Here is a 24,762-nt window from a genome sequence, read left to right as displayed (position 1 = left end):
GAGAAAGAGAAAAAAGGAGTCCCAAGGCAAAAACCAGTGCTGACCACATAGGAGCATAAAGGCTCGTTTACTTTTGCAAAACCCATATGAATGGCTCCCAAGACTTTGGGGAGAATGCTCACTGAATTGATAAGACAAAATTTGACCTTTTAGGAAAGTGTGCGCCTCGTCACATCTAATATAAATGTAAGACAGCATTTCAGAAATACAACTCCATGCCAACACTCAAATGTGGTGGTGCCGGTGTGATGGTCCGGGGCTGCTTTGCTTCTTCAGCACCCGGATGGAATTCTGCTCTTTAGCAGATAATCCTGAGGGTGAATGTTCGGCCATCAGTTGTTGGCCTGAAGTTGAAGCCCACTTGGGTTCCGCGGCAGGTCAGCGATCCAAAAGCAAGTCAACTTCTGAATGACTTTAACAAACACACCCACAAAATGATAGTTTCGGAGTTATCAAAGTCAAAGTCCAATCGTGAAGCTGATTGAAATGATGTGGCATGACTGTAAAAAGGCCAGCTGTGCTCAAAAACCTTCCCGTGTTAACTGAATTCTGGAAGGACGAATGAGCCAAAAATATCTTCACAGAGATATGAAAGACTCATTGCCAGTCATATCAAATGTTTGATTTGAGTTGCTGGTGAGAGTGGCTCAACCAGTTATTATGTTTAGGGGGCAAGTAGCGGTACGTTTTCACGCTGGGGCATGTAGATAATGCCCTTAAACAAACAAACTCATCATTTTACCACATTTTATGTTTACTTGGGTTATCTTTGTCTCATATTGACATTTGTTTTGTGATTTAAAAAAAAATAGAATTGGCAAAACTATGCAAAAAAATCAAATGCATTTGAGATGAGGGCAAATACTTTTCACGGCACTCTATGTAGTGTAAGAAAAAGTCAGACGAGAGTAAAGCTGGCCTCTTCAGAAAAAAAAAGGTTTGATATTATTTTGGGGTGGAAGGCATCATCACAGACTGATGAAGATGAACACTGATGAGTGTGTTAAGTGTGTATGCACACTTTGGTCACACCATCATCAGTCCAACCTGTTTAATGTCATTATAAAAATGCGTATGATTCCGAGAAATAACTACATCATGCTGAAATCACTTTTTTTTTTGTTATTGGATTGGTTTCATCATCTGACAAGGAGCGTTAAATATTTCATATTATGACACAATTAATAAATGTCACCTCACTACAAAGAGACAGCACCTGCTGGTCTCAGACTGATGATGACATCCACTCATCACGGAACAACTACTCTACTATCTTAAGGTTATATCACCCTTGTATTTTTGCGACTCTATTCTCATGACTTTGCAGCTGTTTCTCTACTTGTTTTTATTTTTTAATCTTTTTCTCACCTGTGGCCTCGCGCCTCCCCGTAAGCCGTGCAGGCTTTATTCTTAACACCCATATGTCAACATTCATTACAAGGCAACTCCAAAACTTGACAGCTAAAACACCTTCAATCGGAAGGCGACCGTGACAGGTGACTGTCACATCCATTAAAGTCCAATCGGATCATCGGGTAACGGAGGAAAACCCAACTAGCTTGACAAGCCGCCAGAGTCTTTTGCTGAAGGAGAGGAGTCAAAACATTGCTTTCCATCAGAAAATCACTTCACTGCTGTTCTTTGCTCTTTTAGTAATGAAGACGTTTTGTCCTGTTTTGATAAAAACATGCCACACCACCAGCCCCGCCTCTTAAAGGTACATATATAAAACACGACAGCACATTATTTCCTTCTACATTTTACAATGTGTTTAAAAAGAGTGTTTTGTCAAATGTACATCTGTTTAAAGCATGTGGGACAATAACAATAAATCGTGGTTTTATATAGCACGGTCATGTATATATAGTATTTGGGTCTGGAGTTTGAACCCCAGCGATTAATGGGTGTTCACTGTAATCAGTCAGTGAGTGAGGGAGGTGCAGTATGAAGTGAATGTCATCCATATCGCAATGAATTTTGATGCTGAATTTACACAAAATATGTCAGAAGAAAAGTAAGTCGATGATGAATACAAGAGGCTCAAAAGGGGAGCCCTGTGGAACACCACGAGTGGCAGGAAATGAATGAGATCTGAAAATTTTGAGATGGATGACCTTTCAAATTTCAAGATGCTTAATGTCACCGCGTTGGCACGTTAAGAAGCGAAATTGTAGAAAAGTTACCAATTCATTCGCATTCATAAAGCAGGATCGGGAAGCAAATGGTGGCTCAGCATTTTCTTTAAGAACGATTTGACAGGACTGCGAGATTGAACCTTCAAGCTTCTATCTGAGAGGCAACCCAATTCTGCTGACAAAATATCTCGCCTTTTGCCTTTCAACTTTCAGCTCGTTAGAGGAAAGTTTTCAAAACTGGCTCGTTTTCATTACCACTCATCAAACAATGGGATAACACAACAATAATGCAGCTGTTTATTAATATGCAGAGTAAATCCGGCAACTACAGGATTTGCATCACAAATAGCAGGCAGCTTGCCTCGGGTGGCGACGCGTTCGGTGCGAGCGAGTAGATCAAGGGGTGAACGGGCTGTAAGAGTCACGTGGGACCGAGAAGACGGAGAACAATGGGAGATGTGTGGAATGGAAATTGTTTTCCAAGATTTGTAAACTGCTGGAGAATCTTGTAAGCAGCTCGCGCTCGGACTAACGATTCCAAACATCTCGGGCTCATGAGACACACTCTCCTTGCGGGTAAGCGCAAACGTTAGCCGATATGCCGTACTATCTTCGTTTCATTTCTAATGGAGGCAAAGCGTTTGTTAGCCAGACTCGTGTTTATGTGCCGTCTGTGGGCCTTAAAGGTGCATCGGCGTGTCTCCGAGCTGTGTGGGTATAAGCGGTGTGTTTCCGCGGGGGAGGTAGAGGCCGTGTGCGGCATGGGCGAGCCTATAACGATGCACTTCACTGTGATATAAGCGCCGAGGTAATCCTCGCCCGCGACCATGCACACAGCTAACAAATGAAGCAAATGCCACCGAGGAGACACATACAGAGCACCCCCCACCCCCCACTCCCTCTTCCACCTTCTGCACGCCGCCTGCGTCTTATCAGTCCGAGAACGCTGGGAAATCAGAGCTGAACAATCTCTTCCCCCCCCCACCCTCGGGAGCCAAACTCATGGCCCCTCAAAGGCTGTTATGATGATGCACACCTCCCGCACTGCTCCTCTTGGTCCTCCGCTCCGAACGACTGTGTTTGGCTATCGCATGAGGAATTAGCCAGATAGCGCCATTTTGAAACCTTTCAAGTCAAGGCAGTATCGGGGACTTTGGAGCCAAGACCTCACTAATGGAGCCCAAAAGCCCAACGCTTGTTAGCCGGAGACATTTTCTTGAACTGAAAAATGGGGAGATAGCTGAGGCGTATTGCTGAAGACAGGGAAAGAGCTGAGTGCAGGACAGCGGAGTAGAAGTATGAATCACAGAGTAAATCTCGGCTCAAGTTCACTGTCGACCGAAACATAAAAAGAGAATTACTTACACCTTGGGTATTTCAAACAACCACGTAGCTTTGCCTTAGTGAAGTCACCTTCGCTTAATAATTAAAAAGCAATGCCACCACCAGGCTAATACCGTCATTGGCGTTGTGGTGCTGTAATCCAGCAGTTGACTAGTGCATATAACAGCATATGTTCTTTATCCTCTGTGAAGAATGCCTAACATTACTGCAGCTTATTGAGGAGTTTTCGACTGGCTCTATGAAGGGTATATTTGTGTGCCTGTGCTGCACTGTCCGCAGGTACTTCATACGGCAGCATAATGTCCATTGAATTCAGGCCAAAACTGTAAAATTCCTTTACCTTCTATTTAATCAGGATGTTCTTATAAATGTACAATGTTAGAGAGTACCCATTTATCTCACAAAAGGCCACGTCGCATTTTTTTTTAATAGATTTTTGGTCGGGAGGGGCTGAAAAGGTTTAATGACTCTTCCGTTGATCATAATGGGAAATGAACGGTGATGACACTATCAATACCGTTTGTTACAGTATCATTTGATACTCTATCAGGAGCCATAACAATGTGATGCACAGCATCACGTTTTGTGTGTGTGTGTGTGTGTGTGTGTGTGTGTGTGTCACACCTACAGGGGAGTGTTTTTACAGCCACGCTTGGAGGGGGGACTCTAGTTCTTCCCCGGATAATGAATCACAGAGTAAATCTCGGCTCAAGTTCACTGTCGACCGAAACATAAAAAGAGAATTACTTACACCTTGGGTATTTCAAACAACCACGTAGCTTTGCCTTAGTGAAGTCACCTTCGCTTAATAATTAAAAAGCAATGCCACCACCAGGCTAATACCGTCATTGGCGTTGTGGTGCTGTAATCCAGCAGTTGACTAGTGCATATAACAGCATATGTTCTTTATCCTCTGTGAAGAATGCCTAACATTACTGCAGCTTATTGAGGAGTTTTCGACTGGCTCTATGAAGGGTATATTTGTGTGCCTGTGCTGCACTGTCCGCAGGTACTTCATACGGCAGCATAATGTCCATTGAATTCAGGCCAAAACTGTAAAATTCCTTTACCTTCTATTTAATCAGGATGTTCTTATAAATGTACAATGTTAGAGAGTACCCATTTATCTCACAAAAGGCCACGTCGCATTTTTTTTTAATAGATTTTTGGTCGGGAGGGGCTGAAAAGGTTTAATGACTCTTCCGTTGATCATAATGGGAAATGAACGGTGATGACACTATCAATACCGTTTGTTACAGTATCATTTGATACTCTATCAGGAGCCATAACAATGTGATGCACAGCATCACGTTTTGTGTGTGTGTGTGTGTGTGTGTGTGTGTGTGTGTGTGTGTGTGTGTGTGTGTGTGTGTGTGTGTGTGTGTGTCACACCTACAGTGGAGTGTTTTTACAGCCACGCTTGGAGAGGGGACTCTAGTTCTTCGCCGGATAAAAGGAAAGGAAGTCTCCATCCCATGGCTAACAAGTGTGCCCCTTCCAATTGGAGCTGAATCCATCACGTCAAAGGATGGCCCCCCCCCCACCCTCCCCTCTTTCTACTTATTTCTCTCACTTCCTCTTTGATATGATTGTTTCTCCCTCCTCGGACCAAATCAATTTGCAGCCCACAGATGATGGTGGAAACGTGCCCGCGTGCGGTCCAGCCATGACACTTAGATGTCAGCCTACGTGTGTCCCATTACATGGACACTTCCGGCTATGAATAAATCTTGATAGTAATCCCGCAAACGTGGGGGAGGGGATTACTGTGTTTACAAGTGGTAACCCAGTGCAATCTGGCAGTGGCGATGCAAGTTTTGTGCAGTATTAAACACAAGGCTCGGGGGCTATACCTGGTGTGCCGCAACGTTATATGTGGCCCGTTAAATCAAATAATGTGTCGCTACTTCATGTTTCTTGCTTGAATCTGTGAGAACATATCAAATAGTGTACATTTTTATTAACGGTGTCCAGATGTTATAATCCAACACGTTAAAAGATATTATTAACAACTCACAAGCATACACTATTTATCCTCTGCAAGGAATGATTGATATAACTGCAGCTGGCTCCATGAATATTTAGTTAGCTTGTTAGTCGCAAAAAATGACAAATATTCCTGCATCTTATTGTGTCCGTTGTGAAATTCTTCTTCGTATGCGTCTCGCTGGCTGTATGATACTGCCCCAGGTGGCCAAGGTATTCCTACCAGCAGGAGCAACACAATGTCCATTAAATGAGAGCAAAAAATGTGGCAAGATCAGTTTCATTCGGTTTAATTATGTCATCATTATTATTATGGTTTTTTTTTTAAATAAAATACAACATTGTAAAGTGCTGTTTTAATTATTAGAAAACACTACACTTTTTTTGGAGGGGGGGGCTGAATGATTTCAAATCAACCCAAATTTTTTCATAGAACACTTTCAAACAACATCAAGGCAAAAATAGTTCACACAACAAACAATAAAACACTCAATTAATAATGAAGACAGTAGAAAGGGGGAAAAAACAGTACGTAAAACTAAAAATCAAGTCTCATGCTGAGTCAAAAGCCAAAGAATACAAACGAGCTTTAAGACGAGTTTTAAATTATGGAGTTATCATTTACAGCTAGTTTGATCTCCAAGCACGTTCCTGGAATGAAAAAAAAAAGACTGACAACTCTGCTAAGTGAGCCGCAAAAAACGTGAGAATGTGAATGTTTTGCAACCAGGATGCATTGCTGTGCGGCTGCCACGTGTTCTTTATTGCAAATAAGAGCCATAAAGGGTATTACGATTCTATGTTTAGCCTTCAAAACCCGTTGCTGGCACTTTCCTTGTGTTGAAATCTGCCCTTGAAAGTTGTGCCAATATTTATTTATCCAGCTTCCTCAAAATCCTTATTCATTATAACAATACGGAAGGAGGGAAACTCTTAACAGACAGAGTGAACCGAGCCAAGCCAGCAATCTCCGCAAAATAGGTCAGTTTGGAAGCGCGATGAATTTTCGTACAGCCTTTTTTTTGTTGTTTTTATTTTTTTTGAAGAAAGGTACGCTTTTCAGGACTGAGGATTGTGGTGGAGAAATGCCGCCGTGGATTTGTCTCCCGCACAAAAAAGCTGAGCAAACTGTACAAAGAAGGCACTGAAGATCACTACTGCCCCCCGATGTTCACGAGTGGCATTACATCATCTTCCCTCTTGGGCTCCCATTCCGGATAATCAATCAACAATCGTGTGGGTTCTTCTTTCCTCACATAGTCGTGACGACGGCGGCTTCAGGGAAGACGTGGGCTTCCAAAAACGTGAAGCGGATATGTTGGCGACCCTTCTCCCCCTCACATGCCTTCTCTCTATACCAAGCAGAGCGCAAATCCTCCACAAACACGGGGGAGAAGGAGAAATCAATGATTGCATGCCACACTGGGCTCTTTCTCTCTCTCTCTGTCTTCTGGTTGCAGCTCCAAGCTGACGCTTCACGTTCAGTACAAGGTTGTGAAGCCATCGGGAGGAAGCGCGCTGTGATTCACATCCCCGCAAACATGCAATTATTTCTCGCCTGTTCGGAGGCGGATCAAATAAGTTAATACTGCTGACCCTGCTCTCCCTTCGCCTCTCACCTATTCTCCACTCTATTAAATACATGGGCTGAAGGTTCTTTATTGTTCGTCTCTCCGGCGCTGCGAGCTCGGTCGGCATCCTGCGTCTCGCCGATTGGTTTCAGAACATTAACCGGACAGGTTGTGTAAGGGTCAAATTGGATTCACAATACACGCGTCTGTCAAATTGTATTTTGCATGAGCTGTATCGTACGGTGTGTTTGAATGATGGAGCCAGACTTTTTTTTTTTTTGTACCCAGACGTTCATTTCCGATTCATTACTTCTGCGTTAAGCTGCTTGACGTCCAAATTGTTCCAATTTCAAAACAACGCTTTGGAACTAATGGGAAGTGAATTCATTTGTTCAATTGTCATCCTGAATGGGATGAGACTCTTTTTTTTTTTTTTTTTTTTTTTTTTTTTAAGGGGCAAGCACAGTGACCTCGTTTCAAAAGTTGGGTCCCCCCCCTCTCCCTCCTTCTTTTAATTGTCTACGGGTGAATGCTTGTTTGACACTTTGTGCCCTGGGGTTGTTTGGAAACAGTCGCACCAAGTCACTTAGGTTGGGCTCCAGCTAGTGCTGAGGTTTCGATTCTGTTACATTGAAAGAAATGTCTCGTTGTCTTCAAGCATGTTCACTTTTAATGTCAATTCTTCATTCTGTAGTAGAGAAAGTGCAAGAGACCTTCACCTTCGTCACTGACCCATGAGTGACCACACGGGGCCTTCCTCAAAGTCTTCCCTCAAATTTGAAAGCATACAGTTGCAGAAAAAAAATCCCGAACTAAAAGTCAGGCAAAAAAGAATTTGTTGTTGAATGCATTCGATCTGCTTCAGTGACCTTCCCCGACGCTTTGACCGGTTCTCTTCCTACCTGCTTTCAAAAGACCCCATTATGCAAATATATGTTGACGATCACTGGAGCGTGAATTTAAATTGCATTCTGCTTGGCGGATATAAAAGGTGATGCTAAATATTTTTTTTCCAATATTGAAAAGGGGAAACTTTTTTGTACAGTATGTTTGCTTTTATAAGCACAGGTCGATAAAAGCATTTACAGTACTTGGCCTGACAAGAAAAAAAGGCTTACAGACTCAATATAAAACTGTCATTCAAAAAAAAGGCAAATGAGGGTGACTATTTGAAGGACTCCTTCAGGTTAAAAATGTCCTTTTGTGCTTCCCGTCTGATTGTGACACATCAATCAATCAGCTCCTTCTTGTCCCTCCCCCGCTGTTTCTTGCGCAGCATTCTCATGAGTCGGTCAGTTATCTCCGTACTTCGAGTTTAGCTGGCAACACCTTGTTGGTCTTCTCCAAGCCCATTTGGAGCTTTAATTGACAAGCAACCAAGCGCCTGCATGTCGCCCATCAGTCAGTTCGCCAAGACATCCAGTTGTGGGATGTCGTTATATTTCTTCTGAAAACAACAGGTGGCCTTCATATAGCGGAGTTATTTTTCACCACCGCAGCGCTGCACGAGTCCAAACTAATGACCAAAACACTGAGCCACCCCAAATCATCTCTCACCCCCAAGAGACGGACATGATAAATGACGGGAGAATCGATGCATGTGTTTGAAACTCGAGATCAATGTGGACTCTATGATATACACCTTTTTCTGGGGGCAAGAGGGGACGGGGGGGGGGGTAAGAAAAAAAAATAGGGTGACCATTTTTGTCTTCATACAGCAGCGTTCATATGATGTTAACATGAACTGAATAGAATACCGTACATACATTTTAGAAGCGCAAAGAAATATTTTTCTGACAGAAAAATGTTTGTCATGTGTTTCGGGGACAGAGGTGGGAAATTGGATTGAGAGCACTTCCCTTCGACACGTTTCATCAACTACGCAGGCGCTCTTCTTTTATCCGTTCGAGCCTAATTCGTGCTGAGCTGTGCCGATAGCTTTCAAAGGCAAAACTGCATGCATCTCAAAGAGAGGAGATGAAAGTGGTCTAATGATCTATAATACATGGGCGCCACTCATTGGCACGGAAACGTAGACTTAGGTATCGGGGGGGGGACAGCGTGTGACGTTCAGCGTTTGTCATCTACCGTGTAAGGATGATGTAAACATTTGACACGGCCAACTGTTAAATAACTCATTCAAAATGCAGATTTACCTCAACGTGTGTCGTATACTTTCATGACCTAAATCATATTTGTTTTTACACTCTGAAAATCGAAACCGCTATGTTGAGTTGTGGGCTCAGTCGGTGAACCGTGCTAAATGCAAGCTAACAGGCTAGCTAAGTGTCACGAGAGTATAGATGCAGTTTCCTTGTCTTAGGTTAATCACTTTTGAACCCTTTCACCATTGTGTCTCGTGTAATTTACATTTTAACAGGCACGTTGATTTAAAAAAAAAAAAAAACATGTATTTGAAATTCAGACGAAGTTAATGTTATTATTGAAAGACTGGCTAGTTAAGCACATGGGTGCTAACTAGCAAGCTTGCTATCAGTTGAGCTGAATGAAATGGGCTGCTACTTGTATTGCGATGTTCTACCTTCGCACGACTCAAAGCGCTTCACACCGTTACGTACTGGTGACGCAGCATCAGGAGCTTCTGGGGGTTCAGTATCTTGCTCAAGGGCACTTCGAAATGGTCACAATGGCCAGGGATAGATGACCCCTCTGCCACCGAGCCGTTAACTGTCATTGCTAATTAAGTCCGTCCCACCAATTACCTTTTCTTTTTTTGCATCCAAGCTCATTAAAATAACAAAGTTTGGGGTTGCCCTCGACTTCGGCGCGGTATTGCCCCCTTGACAGCTTCCCTCTCAGCGAAAAGTAGTTGCTCTAAAACAAACTTTTCAGTATTGATGACTGCCTGGAAAAGAATCAAAAGTATGCAGATGATTTGAATAACTTTGAAGCAGTGAAGATGATTGAAGATGATTGAGTCCACTGTGTGAAATATACACATTTTCAGTCACACACTTTGCATTCCAGCCCTCCATTGCGTTTTATTTTCCGTGGTACGCTGCGCCTCAGCTCAGGCCGGTGAGATTAGTCATCGTCTGTCCCATCTGTTGTGTTTACTCCCAGGACTCATTTGTTTACTCGTCGGCTCTCATCAGATTGCCGCGTGGCCAGGGAGATTCCATGGGTACGGATGCGGTCAGATCAGCTCATTTGGCCCAGTGATTCATCACATTTGTCATTCATAGGTTCACTGAACAACGCCGTTTATTTCAGTTGACGTCATCATTTCGGACCTGAATGAGAAGGAAAAGAGGACTTCAGAGTCCGAAAGGGTGGGGCCACTGTACATGTATGCTCAAAGATTATTAAAAAAAAAAATGCAGTGAATGCAAGTTAGTTCAGCACAAAAATATGAAGTTGACTCCCGTCACCTTTTGTGTGCATTAGAATAGCATTTATATAGTTGAAAAAAATATATATCTAACTTTTTTTTTTAATGGCAAAGCCACTGATGATGTGTGTTTGAACACAAGCAATGGAGCAGCACATGGGAAGAAAAAGAAATACGGCATATATTCTTTATCCTCTCCGCAAACAACTGATATGACTGCAGCTTTTTCAGGACCAGCTTTATGTACAGTATGTATTGTATGATATTGTCCTCCCAGTGATCATGGCACAAACATCAGAAGGAAGAGAGAGCCACATGCCAAATTTGAGGCACAAAAAAAGTCAGATTTATTTGCATTCTGTTTAATTCCATCATTGCTATATGTTTATAAAAAGAACAAAATCTGTTTCGAAACACATTAGAAAAATGTTAATAAATATCCATTAGCACACAAAAAAAAAAACTGGGTGAGAGCTACAAAGACCAAGTCAATTAATTGCCTTCCATGATTCTAATTAACCTGGAAAATTCCCGCCCAAGCACGGGAAAAATATACAAACCCATACAGGACGGGCGGAGTGGGGATTTGAAACCTGAACCTAAGAGCTGTGAGGCAGTTGTACGAACGACTAACCGCCGTCCTGAATGGAATCATTTCATTCCTCCTGCTTTGCTGCCAAGAGAAAATGCCAAACATGGCCCGCATTGTTGTTATTGTTAATGTTTGTCTGTCTGTGAATTGGCACCACAAACCAGTCCGGGATTCACTGGCTGGCGGAATCCAAATGGCGGCACGTAAATCCATCAGCTTTGCTTTGCTCTTTTCACTTGTTCGGTCCATTTCACATCGGGGCAGATCAAGCCGCGTGCGAATAGGCAAAGAAGAGGAAAAAAAAAAAAATGCTCCGGACGGCTTTGCTGTCTCAAGGGAAGCGTCGCGCCAAGGCCGCAGTCCAACAAACACAACAATGTGGAACCGTGCAGTCATTAAACTAAAAGAAAATCTTGCATAGCACAAGTCGATGGCATTCATCATGCAAAGTAAATTAGCTCTGGCTGCCTCCATTACTGACTCGTGTGCTTTAATGTCGGGAGAATTTGCGGAGCCCACGTACACAAAATTATCTTTCTAACTGAAAAGTGCAGCTGTCTGTAAGACGCAATTTGTTGGCAAATGAACGGCCGAAAGAGGCACATTTTGCATCAAAAAGAACACGATTCTTAATTAAACCGAGGGAGTGGCGGCTCGGTGGCGCTTCTCCCCAGTAAAACTGAACAGCTTCACAAGTTTCCTCTGAGTGATGATTAATGCATCGGACTTCTGTGATGTATATTGGGGGCAAAGTGTCGACAATAATAAAACGAAATTCGACTGAATGCCGATGGCCCAAATCCGAGGACGTCATTATCGTGAAGGATGGCTTGGATTCAAAAGTGACTGAGGGTCTATAACACCGTGGAGCGTGACACGTTAGGAAACTAGCCATAAACAGTCATTTCCAGTTCTTGCTGATCAAACTTCACACAAATTAACAAGCACAAGTAAGAATATTCATATACACTGTATGTTTTTTTTTTCCAGAGACAGAATTTTTAAAAAGGCATTTATTGGAAGTGTTGAATTATTTCATTCAAATTTATCCAAACGACTGAAACTCAAATGGAAGTGGGAATGGTGTGGTGTCCTGTTTGGAGATTAAAGTGGGCTGGAAATGAAGGAACGAGTGTAGAAATGTGAGCATCTGCGCTGAAAGGGTGAGAGAAGTGCTTATTGACGATAACAAAACAGCACTGATACATGATTGGATCCCACGAAATTGTGTCGGTGCACCGCTGAGCACGGTCTTGCGCCAAGACAACAAAGACACTTGCAGGCATTGGTATAAAAATACGATTCCCTCCCTGAGTACTGAGCACAAGGCACAATAACAACATAAGCGATGTAATGAGGACACGTTAGCTCGTGAACAGGCTAAAAACACAAATATACAAGGCATGTCCATTATTAAACCAAAACAAAAAAAAAAACCCAACCCAAATGGATGACCAATACAGATAATGCATTTATTAGCATTTAAATAAAGCCTCTTAGCCGTGCGTGTTGTTGTCCTTGCGCGTGATGAATAGGCGCATGAAAAGGAACGACTGCCCAGGACTCGTTGACATTTTCACGAGTCCTGTTGGAGCACTTAAGATGCCCGCTTGAGTGATACGAGTGCTTTGCAGACAAAAGGAGAGCGAAATGAAGAACGGACATAAACGTAAAGGGGGATCGGGAGCATGTGGGGAAACATCAACAAGTGATGCTTTCGACTGCAACGGCACCGGGAGAAATAAAACGAAAGAAATACACGGCGGAGGACCATAAAGGCAGAAAGGAGAGAGCGACAGAAGAAATCCTGAGAGCAGCTAGCTCTTCCTCACCGCTTTCAGTAGATGGGTCTGTAGAGAAACTCCCTGGAGGCCAATCTGCGTTTCAGCTCCTTCCACAGCAGCTCTCTCTCCTTTTGGGCGCCTTTCATGAAGCCTCGGTTCTCTTGGGCTCTCCGACTCAGGTAAGGCATCACCTCATTCACCGGGCCGTAGGGGACGTACTTGTAGACCGGAAAGCCTGCTTGGCCTGGCGTTGCATGTCAAGTGAAGGAAAATGGGAAAAATGGAAGGTGCCGGTCTTATTTTATTGATTTATTTGTCCACTTGAGTTCACCGTCCTCGCGTGCCGCAGGACTGTCGTATCTGTGACTGAATGCGAGGGATTTTAAAAGGCGAAGGCCTGGCCTGCTGAGGCAGTCGGCGAATGAGAGTGTCGACTTCGCTAGCTTTGAAGAGGCTAATCCGTTAGCCACTGCGTGTTGAGCGACGGCGTCAGTTGTGCGTCGGTTTTATTTCGTGACCTTGCGTTGTTTGTCGGGTTTAAACTTTGTAAAATGATCACCGAGGGCCCGAACAGTTTACTTAAGGGCTCAGCTTGCAAATGTCACATGGCCAAATGCAGAAATGCGGTGAGCCGCAACGGCCATTAGCTGAGCCCTGAGGCCACAGGTGTCAAACCCAAGGCCCGGGGGCCACATCTGGTCCGCAACGTCATTTTATGTGGCCCAAGAAAGCAGATCATGTGTGGCGACTTCCCTGATCCTTTTCTAAAATCTGTACCGAAATGTCAAATTGTCATGTGTCATAAATAACGTTGAGATTTTGCAATCTTTTTTTTTTTTTGTTCCTCTGTTTACACTCACGATAAGTGAACAAACAAACAAATAGTTGACTGATTCCAAAACTACTAATCCATCAATTTGTGGTGTACAAGTCATATAATATGATGTGATGATGAAACATTTATTCGGCCCTCTGAGGGAAGACGTAACTCCAAAGTGGCCCGCGGCAAAAATGAGTTTGACACCCCTGCCTTAGGCACTCTGATGTCATTTTGAAGATGGATAAAAACGGGTTTTTAGGATTTGGGATTTTGCCACGTCATTCCTATTCCACCAATGCGTAGAACATATGATTGTATTGGATTATCATTTCTTGACTCGACTTCCCCCTTTCTAGCCTGTCGGCAACGGTTGCTTGGTCCCCGCAGAAAGAGCCGCGCGTCTTACGCGGATGCGAGGCCCTTTCAAGTGGAACAGACAACATCCTGCTCGTGCGCGTGATTGACAAGCAACAGGGCGAGAACCGACAGCGGCGGCTCACCGAGACAACTCGTCAATGCCGAGGTACCTCACTTCAGATGTCACCGCATGGGCTCGCGACAGCCCAATTTTCACAAGACCGGACTCGGACTCAGACGATCGCATTAAGGGTTCGGAGGACATCATAAGTTTCGCCGTGACTTCCGCGTGTGTGTTTTGCTCACCCAGCGGGAAGCTGATCTGATCGCACATGCCCAGAAGCTGGCCAAAGAACACTTTGTTTTCCCTGGGCAACAGAGCGAGCTCGTTCATTCTGATGGCGAGATAGAAGAAAAAAAAAGACATAAGCATTTATAAAAATTCACTTGAGGATGACGAAGAGAAGTGAAGATGTACCTCTGTAGCGTGTGTTTCACTGTGTCCTCATTATGGGAGGCCACCATGACGTTGACCTTGCTGCGGAGGGCGATCTCATCCAGAATGTAATCCAAACATCTGGGAAAAAAAACACATGGGTAAAGTTGCATGTAAATGAAAAAAAGTGCTCATCTCACGTTTTTAAAATGGTATTTATTTATTTTGGCTTGAAACAACTCCAAACATCATTAAAAGGTTATAAAGCACAGACAGGGTAGACGGGAAGCTCAGTAAGCACCGCGCTGGCGGTCGTATATTTTATTGTCTCGTAACAATGGCCTAAAAGTGATTTTCCAACAAATATTGACTGTAATGATGACATTTGGAGGCGGCGAATGATGGCCAATGAACTGTGATATACGTCGTCACTGTCATGATTCTGTTTTTTGTTTCGATGACATTTGGTTTTGTTTCATGGTTGAGTCCCCTCGTGCGCTTTTTTTATCTTCCTCGTTTGGGTTTTGTTTCCGCCTTGTTGTCACCCGGGTCCCTTATGTTAGCCAATCGGATCCCTCAACTCTGTTTTAAACACTCGTTCCACTTGAGGCTGACTTGACTTCTTTTGGCATCTTTTTCGATTTGCCTGCAGCGTAACAGCTCAATGCTGCTTCACCATGTTTGCTTTGAACTCTGGGCTCCACGAATTGACTCGAGTCTGAAGACCTCGAAGCCCTACAAACGATGCGCGACGAACAAGTTTGTTTTTCATACAACTATTTACTGTCATTTTGATTTGTTTTTTTTTTTTTTTTTTGCCCCATGTCTTTGGATTGGGATTTTGTAATGTATGTACGGTACATGTCGTCATCACACAGTCAAGGCGTGGAGTCAATCGCTGTCATGATGATTTTACCACCGCATTAGCATATGTTATTGAGAGGCCACATTCAGTTCCAATTTACGACAAATTCAAATTTCCAGTACTCTGCCGCCATAGGAACAAAACTCCATAAGATGAGGGCTTTGTACCATTTTGGGGGATTATTACACATTTTATGGAACTCATTTCTCCTCATATGAAAAAGAACTCGACATACTTTTAACCCTTATAACATGATAAGCTGTCCACTGTCGTAACCGCTGTCCCTGAAGGGGTTAATGGAGTTCCGCAGGCTAACCGGGCTAGTTATGGCTCATGCCTTTCTCCCAGAAGACGCTTTTCAAGCAACTCTCACGCTTACTTGTGGTACGTTGCGTTGGTAGTCTCATAGTCAGGGTTGATGGGGTCCTCATAATCCAATTCTAGTGCCCTCTCCCGCTCCTGGTGCATGTAGGCCCCTCGCACCAGCTTGGCGGCAAAGTGCCAGCCCTCGCGTCGAGATAACTCGACATCCAACGTTACCTTGTCAAAAGCGTCCTGCGGAACAAACAGCGAAGATGACAGAATGGAGATCTCGCGGCACCTTTTATTGACAACATCATCGCGTTTTCACGCTGATCGTGCTTTCGGACCTTCAAGTAGCATTGGTAGGTGTTGAAGATGACCGGCTTGTCTTTGTTGTAAACCTTCTGCATTTCCAGTGTTAGCCTGCTGATGGCCGGCTGCATGTAGGTCTGTTCTGCATCCACCATCAAGCGGACACCATTCTTGACTGCATGCTGCGTTTATATTTTAAAAAAAAACAAAAAAGAAGAAACATCCACATCCTGATGCTGTAGAATCAGGCTGTGAGAGATTACCTGGGCTAAAGTATCCATGCGCTGCAATATCCTCTTCATTTGGCCCTCCTCCTCGGCGGTGAAGTCTTTCAGCAGAGGCTGCAGTTCACCGAGCTGAGCAAAGAAGCAAGAAGACGATTAGATTCTAATGGGCCCTAATGGAATGACAAAGACCAGGTAGTAATTGAACTCCTTATCATTCACTAACAGAAAGTGTGATTTGGTTAGCGTAATTACCTCCGCCAAAGGCACAAAGGCAACAGGTGTTATTTCATCGATTGGTTTGTCAGGCAAAAAAAAAAAAAAAACACACACACACACAGACAGCTGATTTCCATAAAACATTTTGAATCTGAATAAAGGTTTCTCTCTTAATTTCATTTTAAGCCACGATAGTTTCACTTCCAAGCCCTGCCACAAATATCACACATCTGCAAATGGTACAGCCAAAAATAAACATTTTTTAACCATTTCAGGGACAGCGGTCTCTACAGTGGACAGCTCATCGTATTATCATGTTACAGGGTGCACGAAAGGTTGATTTGATTCACAAAAGTGTTGCAGCTGCGAAACAAAGTGAGCTGCAGTGCTGTTGTTTTTTTTAAACGTACACTTTATTAATTCTTTTAAAACTTTCAAACAAATACAGACACGTCCCTCTCTCCGACAACTTCTGCGTTCGGCTCGAGAGGCGTTCAAAGACCGCCTCCGAAAAACGTAAATTAATGATTGTGTAAGCTTATGTTATATTACTAATCATCATTTTATGTTTGAGCATCATATTATTTCATGTTAAGATGACCTAAATTGCATTCTGTTGTTTTAATAAGTGCTTAGACATGTTTTTAAATTGATTGCTTCTGATTGGCTGTTGAAGTAAGAAAAAGCAGGAAGTGATTTTAGTTGCTAAGAGGGTTTTTTTTTTTACGTCCTTTTCAAGAAAGCTGCGTTCAAACGGAATCCATCTCTCCTTTTGCCGTTTCGTCAAGTAGAGCCATCCATTAAAAAAACATCGAACCCTTCATCTTACAATAGCTTCAATGGCATTAAATTTGGAAACACACAACAAAGGAATAATTAACATAGATAATTGTGAAACAGTCCAGTCTCTTCCAAAAGTATCATCGCCCATTCCAAGTGTCAACATAAGAAAGTCCTCGGCAGAGGTGTGCGCCGTGTGGAGTTTTTGAGTTCTGAATTCCATCTTGACTGACCTGAACGTTCGGGACAACAAGCAGTTGCGCCAGATTGGCTCTGTCATCAAAGATGCGATCCCATTCTAGGAGGTCAATAGTGCTGCCAAAACAGAACATCAAAAATATGACTCGCACAAGTTGCTCCCCAGCAGTTTACGGCTTAGCTACTTGATCTTCAAACCACTGTAACCCAGGAAATATTGGATTAGTCCCGATCCACGGACATTTTGTGTGTGTGTGTGTGTGTGTGTGTGTGTGTGTGTGTGTGTGTGTGTGTGTGTGTGTGTGTGCGCGCGCAGAACTGAAATCCCAGATTATATTAGATCCCATTTACATTTTTGTGTTTGAAACAGTTGTTTAGCTCTCACTATGGTCCAAAAATTTTATTTTTTTTTCTTCATGGTAGCTGGTGACGCCATGTGTTGATTTTGGTAACTATGCTCATAGTTTAGGAATAAACTATTCCCATGAATATATTCCTTGTATTGTGCTGGGAGTAGCACATAACACAGTGGCTACACCGTGTTATGTGCTTTCTGTGGCCAACAGATTGCACTTAGAGGGAACGAAATAGAATTAGAAAGTGAAGCAACTTGGGCTGCATATCCTCATTCAGTTCTCCAGCGCAGCAGATGCCGTGAAAATGGAAACCTTTCATGTGAGACAGATTTTTCTTCACTACTCTCATACTCACCCTGAAGTTTCCCTTTTCTGTGCAGTCAACACACTGCAGAAGTCATCTTTTGCTCCCACGCCGCTCAAAAATTCCTGAACGGGATACATCGACGTTGAAAATACGGAAATAAACATGTGTGTAGAAAACAAGCTCAATATGAGACGAAGCGAGGCACCTGCATCTGTTTAAGGTTCAACTTTTGCTCCAAGACATCGATGCCATCTTGATCCTGCTTGGATGCGAGGAAGGTGAAAAATCGTCGCCATTTCACGAGGACCTCAGAGAGCTGGAGCTTGAAGGACAAAGGTGCCAGGTCAGTGCAATGCTCGAACAAGACGCTGACACTGAGCTGAAACATCTCACCAGGAACTGAGGTCGGCCCAGGGCGGTCATTTTGATGGCAGAAAAGCCGTCCATTGAGCTCCCACCTATTGCAGGTGTTGGAGAGACTTCATTTTTAACCATTTACATAGCATTTTATTTCAAACAATCCAATAGCTATGCCTTAGAAAAGTCCACATTGGTCCACATAGCTGAATGCTAGCAAACAATGCAAAATGCCATAGATGGGCTCATGAAGAGCATCGGTCTTGTGGGGTTAAAATCCGTTAACGCAACGGATATTTGAACACACTTGAAGACGGACAATGTCATAGTACCCACAGGCATCTATTCTTTATCCTCTGCCAAAAACGACCAAGCGGACTGCAGCTGACTGAGACGTTGTGACCGTCTCCTTCATTTCTATACATATCTGTATGTCTGTGTCAATTTTTATGATGTGCAATATAACAGAGTACTATTGTCCTTATTCATAAAACACAAAAATTATTGTTTTTCAATGAGTTATGAATGATATTTCTATTCGTTTCAAATGGGAAAGATGATTTGAGATACAATTGTACTTGACACAGAATTCTTATGACCAAGAACCAGGGATGGCGCTACACAAGAGATTCGGGGCAGCTATAGCCCGGTCAGAAATCTGCATAGCCCCAGTTAAGCCCCGACAGCATTTTATTACTAAAATATACCCCCCACCCCCACCCCAGCCCCCATATGTATCGGTCAAGCCACCCTGCAGCCAAGGGGGTAGAAAACAAAATCCTGGACTCGTCCCTGCCCAAAAATAAAATAAATAAATAACATTTAAATATTCATTTTGGCTGGAAGTTAGAATTATTTAATATTTGAGTATGTGACTTTGACAACATATTCCCCCTTATCCCCTGTGAAAACAAGTATCCAGTTAGCGAAGCCTGACGTGTATTATTTATTTACTTTAGTATGCTACTTCCAGGTTCAGGAGCTAAAATAAATAGATAAACAGAAATTTAATTAAACCTGTATGGAAAATGAGGGCGAAGATCATAACCTCCGGCAAAGGAGCTTGTATTTCGACAGTCACACCACTGGTTAGATGTCATAAAATTACTAATCCTCAAACAGATTCAAATCAGAGCGATAGTGCCCGAGGAGCGAAGGAGTGCCGTGACAACACATCCACCATAACAATTCATTCTGGGATGTCTGTTGCGTGATCCATTTCACAGTTCTGTTTTCTGATGCGTACAGAAGCCTCCATTTTGCTTACCAGATGCCCGGATACATTTAAGAAATGTTTCCATATGTTGGTCGCATTTGCTCTCATCTGCATAGAAATACGTTTGGGATCCACCAAATGTGTCTCTGTCGCCGCCGCCGCCGCCTGCCGGAGACAAAAATAAATAAATACATTTAAAAAAGACTGTACTGGACTGTATATTTTGAGCAGGACAATCGAGTGAGCTGACTGACCTTTGTCTGCACGGGAGCCGCTTGAACTAAAGAAGAAGAAACAAGAGGGAATAAATGCGTTCGACAGGTAGAGTTCTGATCTTGGTCTACTTTTGGATGGGGGGCTTCACAAAAACCTGTCATTTGAACAGAGGTTTGTCGAAGTTTTTATGCAACGTATGGAACGTTTGAACTTGAAGTCAGCTGTCAGCGTGCGTCAGTGTCACTTTGACACTTGGACAGACCCACTGCAGGCTTTCTTTTGTTTCGACCTTCATTCAACTCAACATTTGCGCGATGTTTGAAATGTAAAAAGCTCAGCGTTAGAATGAGAATGAAGCGGACACGTCCAGCCGCCAAGCCGCACTGACTTTAGTTCAAAAGCGCGCCGCGTTGGTTTTTTGAAGCGCTTCAAGTGGGGCGTCCTTGCCGCTGCTCTCCGGGCGCAGCGGTCGCATGGCTTCATAGGAGGTCACGTCGACCGCGCGGCTCCTCATGTGAGCAAATTCCTCACAAGTGAGACATGCTTGACAGCGGCCCGTCACGTGAAGGATATTCTTACTCTTTGTTTTTTTTGGTAGCAAACAAGTGTGACATATTATTCAAATGTTGCAACTCGCAGAAAGCCTGCGCTATTAGCTCTGGGCAATTTTGCATTGCAAGCATAATCCAACAAGTTGGACTGCCCAAAAAAAATAATAATAATTTTAAATAGCTTGTTGTAGCCATTGGCTGTCAGGAAGGAATGGATTTTACATTGAATACATACTTGCAATTGGTGAATTGGGGAGAAAAAAAAATTGCCAAAATTTGAAATACATTGGGAAGAAATTATAACAAACGCCTGAAAATCGGGTATGTGCCAGCACTGATTTTGATTAGGAGGAATGTTGCCGCTATTTGACTATCGACGCTGGACAGCCCCCGGGGGCGCTTGTGGGGTTTTTTTTGCGCCTGTAATGGGCAGCATTTTTGACAGTCCCGTTTTGTTCAGCGGAGATGTCGGCGCTGTTGGACAAGTCTGCTGGAGCTGAGGATCAGGAGAGAGAAGTGTAGGAGTGAACAAAATGATGTTTGCTTGAAATGGCTCATGTTGCTGAACTGATCGATGACGTCATGAGTGGATTGGCTAATTATTGACATTTCAACTGATCATCGATTTTGTCTAAAATCCAAAATATCTGTCCCTCCGTTCGGTGTAAAGTATTATCATCATACGCTGCTGTTTTTGGAGAACGGTGCAACTTTCTTACCGCATTGCTGGGTGTGGCTCCTCCCCCTGGCTGATGTCCTCCTCCACACTGTAGTCCAGCACGGAGCCCACACCGAAGGCCAGGTTCTTCTGGATGAGCGGCCTGATGGCCTTGTGATCCTCGCCGGCCACAAACTGCCCGTAAAACGTCATCTTCATCAGCTGATCAAAGGCTTTCTGACCCAACACCTTCTTCCCGAAATCCATTATCTGAGCAGAAATGCAGGATGATGTCACCCGAGGGCTTCCTTGAATCATTCAAACACATTCAGACTTGCTGAGTTGACAAGAGCCACCGCGGATCTTGCTTTTTTATTTCTCCCCGCTCGAGCATGACGGTTAATTGAATATTCAAACGTCGCGGTGCCGATGACGCCTCATCGGGAGTATTTGGCAACACTTGGATGACGGAAGACGCTCCGGCGCTCACGTCAGTCACAATGTCCCTGCAGCGACTGGTTGTGTCTCGGCATGTTTTGAAAGCATCAGTCTTGCCTGACAAGACTGGTTCCGGAAAGACTTTTAAAAGCGGCCATACACGCCTTTATTAGGAAGAAAAGCATCTTTGCAAGTCTCAAGGTAGAAATTCCTCTCAAAAAGAGACACATTAAAAAAAAAAAGAAAAGGGAACCCCTTTAACTCATCCAGTAAAGTTAAAGGTGGCGAGAGCTGAAGGCGAGCCTTTTTAAAACTCTGTAATATATTATATATCGACTTCAAGAATGCAGAATAATACAGCCTACAAATGAATCCCTTCTGGGATCGTCGACAGCTTCGATTTGACCCTGAACAGATTGGAAAGGTACAGCGGCACCTCCGAAATCAAACGATACAATCCGTGATGCCGGTCGACTCCAACGTGCTCAAACTTTTAAAGTGCTTCGGAAGTAAATTCAGATTGTTTCTTTTCGAAATGATCTGAAAATCATGTAGTCCGCAATTTGGGGGCGTGGCTAAAACAGCGCCTCCTAACTGTTTTTGGCTCTGGAATGAGTCGCCCTCCCCCACAAAATAACAATTAGAGCGCCTCCATCGTCCGCTGGGGTGGCTGCTCGAGTGCTCCTTGTTGTGGTGTGTATATGCAGTATATCAGTCACCGCAGCTTTGAGCGGATATATTTTTTCATCCCACACATTTAGTGATGCGGATGCATAAGAACGACGCTAGACGAGTAGCATCCATTGGTACGTGATTGACAGTTGAGCTAGGAGGTGTGGTTAAAGCACGTTCAAACGGAAATACCCACGCTGCATTTGTGAGCGGAGAGAAAGGCTTGACTTTTCACTCTTTCAAAGCCTTATTTCTAGGGCTGTGTAAATAAAATAAAATTTGATAATTATCCCAATACACGGGGTACAATACTGTCCAAGAAAGGTAGATATTCAAAAGATTTGATTTCAATCACCTTGATCATGTTTATTAATATGTAACATGTTATAGCTCTCCAAATTATGCATGTAAATTAAAACCGATTTTCCTATTCATACAGCGAGCAACCTATGAATGGAAGCAATGCGATGTTGTTGTGCTGTGGCTGTCGTCAGCCTACATACCACTGACGAGAGGGTGACGCTAAATGAAAGCAACACATGCGCAAACAGGAGCGCTGGCTTGCCTGGAAAAACGAGTTGCAATTTGAGAAGTGGGTGTTCCATGCCGGCCCGAGGTTCACACGCAACCTGAAGCTGTTTTTACTCGTCACGAGTGTGTAAAACAAATCACAAGGCCCAGTGATGAATGACATTATCTTTGGCATCGTCATGTCTTAGGAACTGTTATGTCATTGATTATTCAACTGTCATGTATTGTAAGTGGCAGCAAATAGTACGGTGCACTTATTGGCCGGTTTATTAGGTACACCGTCTTGTGAGCGCCAATACAGAAGCTGTATAAAATGCTGCTGTTGAATAGCTACTTAGGCTGGTCTATTTGGAATAGAACATCTATTGGAATTATGTCATCATATAATGTTTTGCCCCCCCCCCCCATGTAGCTTCTAATATAGCTACTTTAAAAAAAATTGGACATAGATTTGTTACTTCTAAGTAGTATAAGAAAGAAGAAATGTTACTTCTAAGTATCACCACAGCTGGCGTGACTAAATTGTATACAGTATAGTGAAATGTTGCTTACTTGCTTTTGTTACGTGTATTTTGGCCTCCAGGGTGCAGTGTAGTGCACACATGCCAATAAGTTGATTTGATGAAACCAAACAAATAAGAAATTGCGATACAATACAATACATTACATCCTAATTTATATAGCTGCAGCTGTAACAAAGCACGTAACAAAACAGTTAACTATCATCATTGTAGTAACAAAGCATTATACTTATATGAGTGTGGTGCATCCTTAACTCAGGGCTGTAGAGTGGACCCTAACTGAAAATGTTCGAGGTCATACGCTGGCAACTTACTTTTGAAGTAAATATTCATCCCACTCATTTTCACGATACTGCAGAAAATGGGCTGAGGTTTGCCAGCAACAAAAAATATTTCAATAACAGTAATTATTTTTTTTTAAATACTGGTTGCACTGGTGAGAGTAGATGAAAACTGTAGTTGTATAAAATCTGGACCTCTGCCTAACTTGATACAGTACAGTACTAATGTAATGTAGTGTCTTATAAGGGTACAATATGTTCTCACTGTGGATGATTAATTTATCATGAGTTTCCCAATGCCGGTTCATGTTTCATCACTTCCTGTATAGCAAGCACAATAACTAATCTTGTTTTATATTCTATAATATTTTGTTTAATGTTCCATAATCAATTGAAGTAAGTGTAACGTATATTCTCATGGGTGATTCATAATAGTTTCCTAAAGCCACTTCCTGTTTCAGCACTCTGTACTACAGTATAACATAACTGTGATATATTATATTATATGATCATATTTTTGTTTAATGGTGCCGATAACTCGAAGCTGGCAAAAAAAAAAAAAAAGTTCCCACTATCATTCAAAGGAACCTAATAAAAGCTTCATTACCTCTTGATTCTTATCAACCAGGAAGTCAAAGGAGCACATCTTGAGAACCATCAGACTTCTCAGGAGCTCCAACGAGTCCTTGCTCTTATAAGCCTCCCGGGTGTGCTCAAAGTCCACAGATACCCCACCGCTGTCCCGTCCCGAACAAGCCCCACGTCCTTCTGAGTGCACATGTCGAGCTCCCACGTCCACCTGCGTCTGCTGGGCTTGGCTGACCGCCGAGGCGCTCAGGGGGAGCCGCGGTCTTCGGCCGGTGAGTAGCCGCCCGAGGTGCACCTCGGCCCGGGCTCGCGTGACTGCTGCTACCGGCAACATGAGAGCACACCACCGGATCGAGCTCTGGCGTGTTATGAAACGCGCCGGAGCGTCGACCGCACACGATGGAGATCCGCGTTCTCATTTGCATCAGTGGGAGTGTCTGTGCGATGCAAAGTTGTTTTGCTGAGTTTTTGGGATGGCCCACGCATCCGCTGAAAGCGCGTTTCGTGACGTGCGTGTGAGGTTCATGAGTGGTGAGGCTCTACTGGAAAATTGAAACCCAAATTAGAACACTCGCCTCAATTTCAATGTTGACCTTCATTGAAACGTGTTCCACATAAGGTCAATAGATGTCAAAACTTCGACACTCGAGGGCTGCCATCCTGCATGTTTTGGATGTTTCCCTTCTCTCGCACACCTGATTGAAATGATCAAGATCGTTATCAAGCTCCTGCAGAACTTGATGGAGAGCTGAACACTTGAATCAAGTGTGCTGGACGAGGAACACATCGAAA

The 24,762-nt window shown here is 43.4% G+C and overlaps 1 protein-coding gene across 1 annotated transcript; it reads right to left on the bottom strand.

Annotated features, from left to right (window-relative positions):
• Window positions 1–8,041: 8,041 nt before the first annotated feature.
• On the bottom strand, window positions 8,042–24,412 carry prodhb (proline dehydrogenase (oxidase) 1b). The gene is made up of 15 exons (XM_019885480.1): window positions 23,990–24,412; window positions 21,001–21,209; window positions 19,770–19,794; window positions 19,566–19,677; window positions 18,335–18,399; window positions 18,147–18,263; window positions 17,990–18,063; window positions 17,314–17,395; window positions 16,121–16,213; window positions 15,893–16,039; window positions 15,622–15,797; window positions 14,420–14,518; window positions 14,248–14,336; window positions 12,813–13,008; window positions 8,042–10,290 (listed from the first exon to the last, which is right to left on the bottom strand). The coding sequence occupies exons 1-14, from the start codon at window positions 24,302–24,304 to the stop codon at window positions 12,818–12,820; spliced, it is 1,794 nt and encodes a 597-aa protein (XP_019741039.1). The 5' UTR covers window positions 24,305–24,412; the 3' UTR covers window positions 8,042–10,290; window positions 12,813–12,817.
• Window positions 24,413–24,762: the final 350 nt, after the last annotated feature.

This window comes from Hippocampus comes, unplaced genomic scaffold (genome assembly GCF_001891065.2).
Source record: "Hippocampus comes isolate QL1 unplaced genomic scaffold, H_comes_QL1_v1.1 scaffold78, whole genome shotgun sequence".
In the NCBI taxonomy this organism is placed as follows: Eukaryota; Metazoa; Chordata; class Actinopteri; order Syngnathiformes; family Syngnathidae; genus Hippocampus; species Hippocampus comes.
This window is presented reverse-complemented; position numbering and strand designations above follow the sequence as displayed.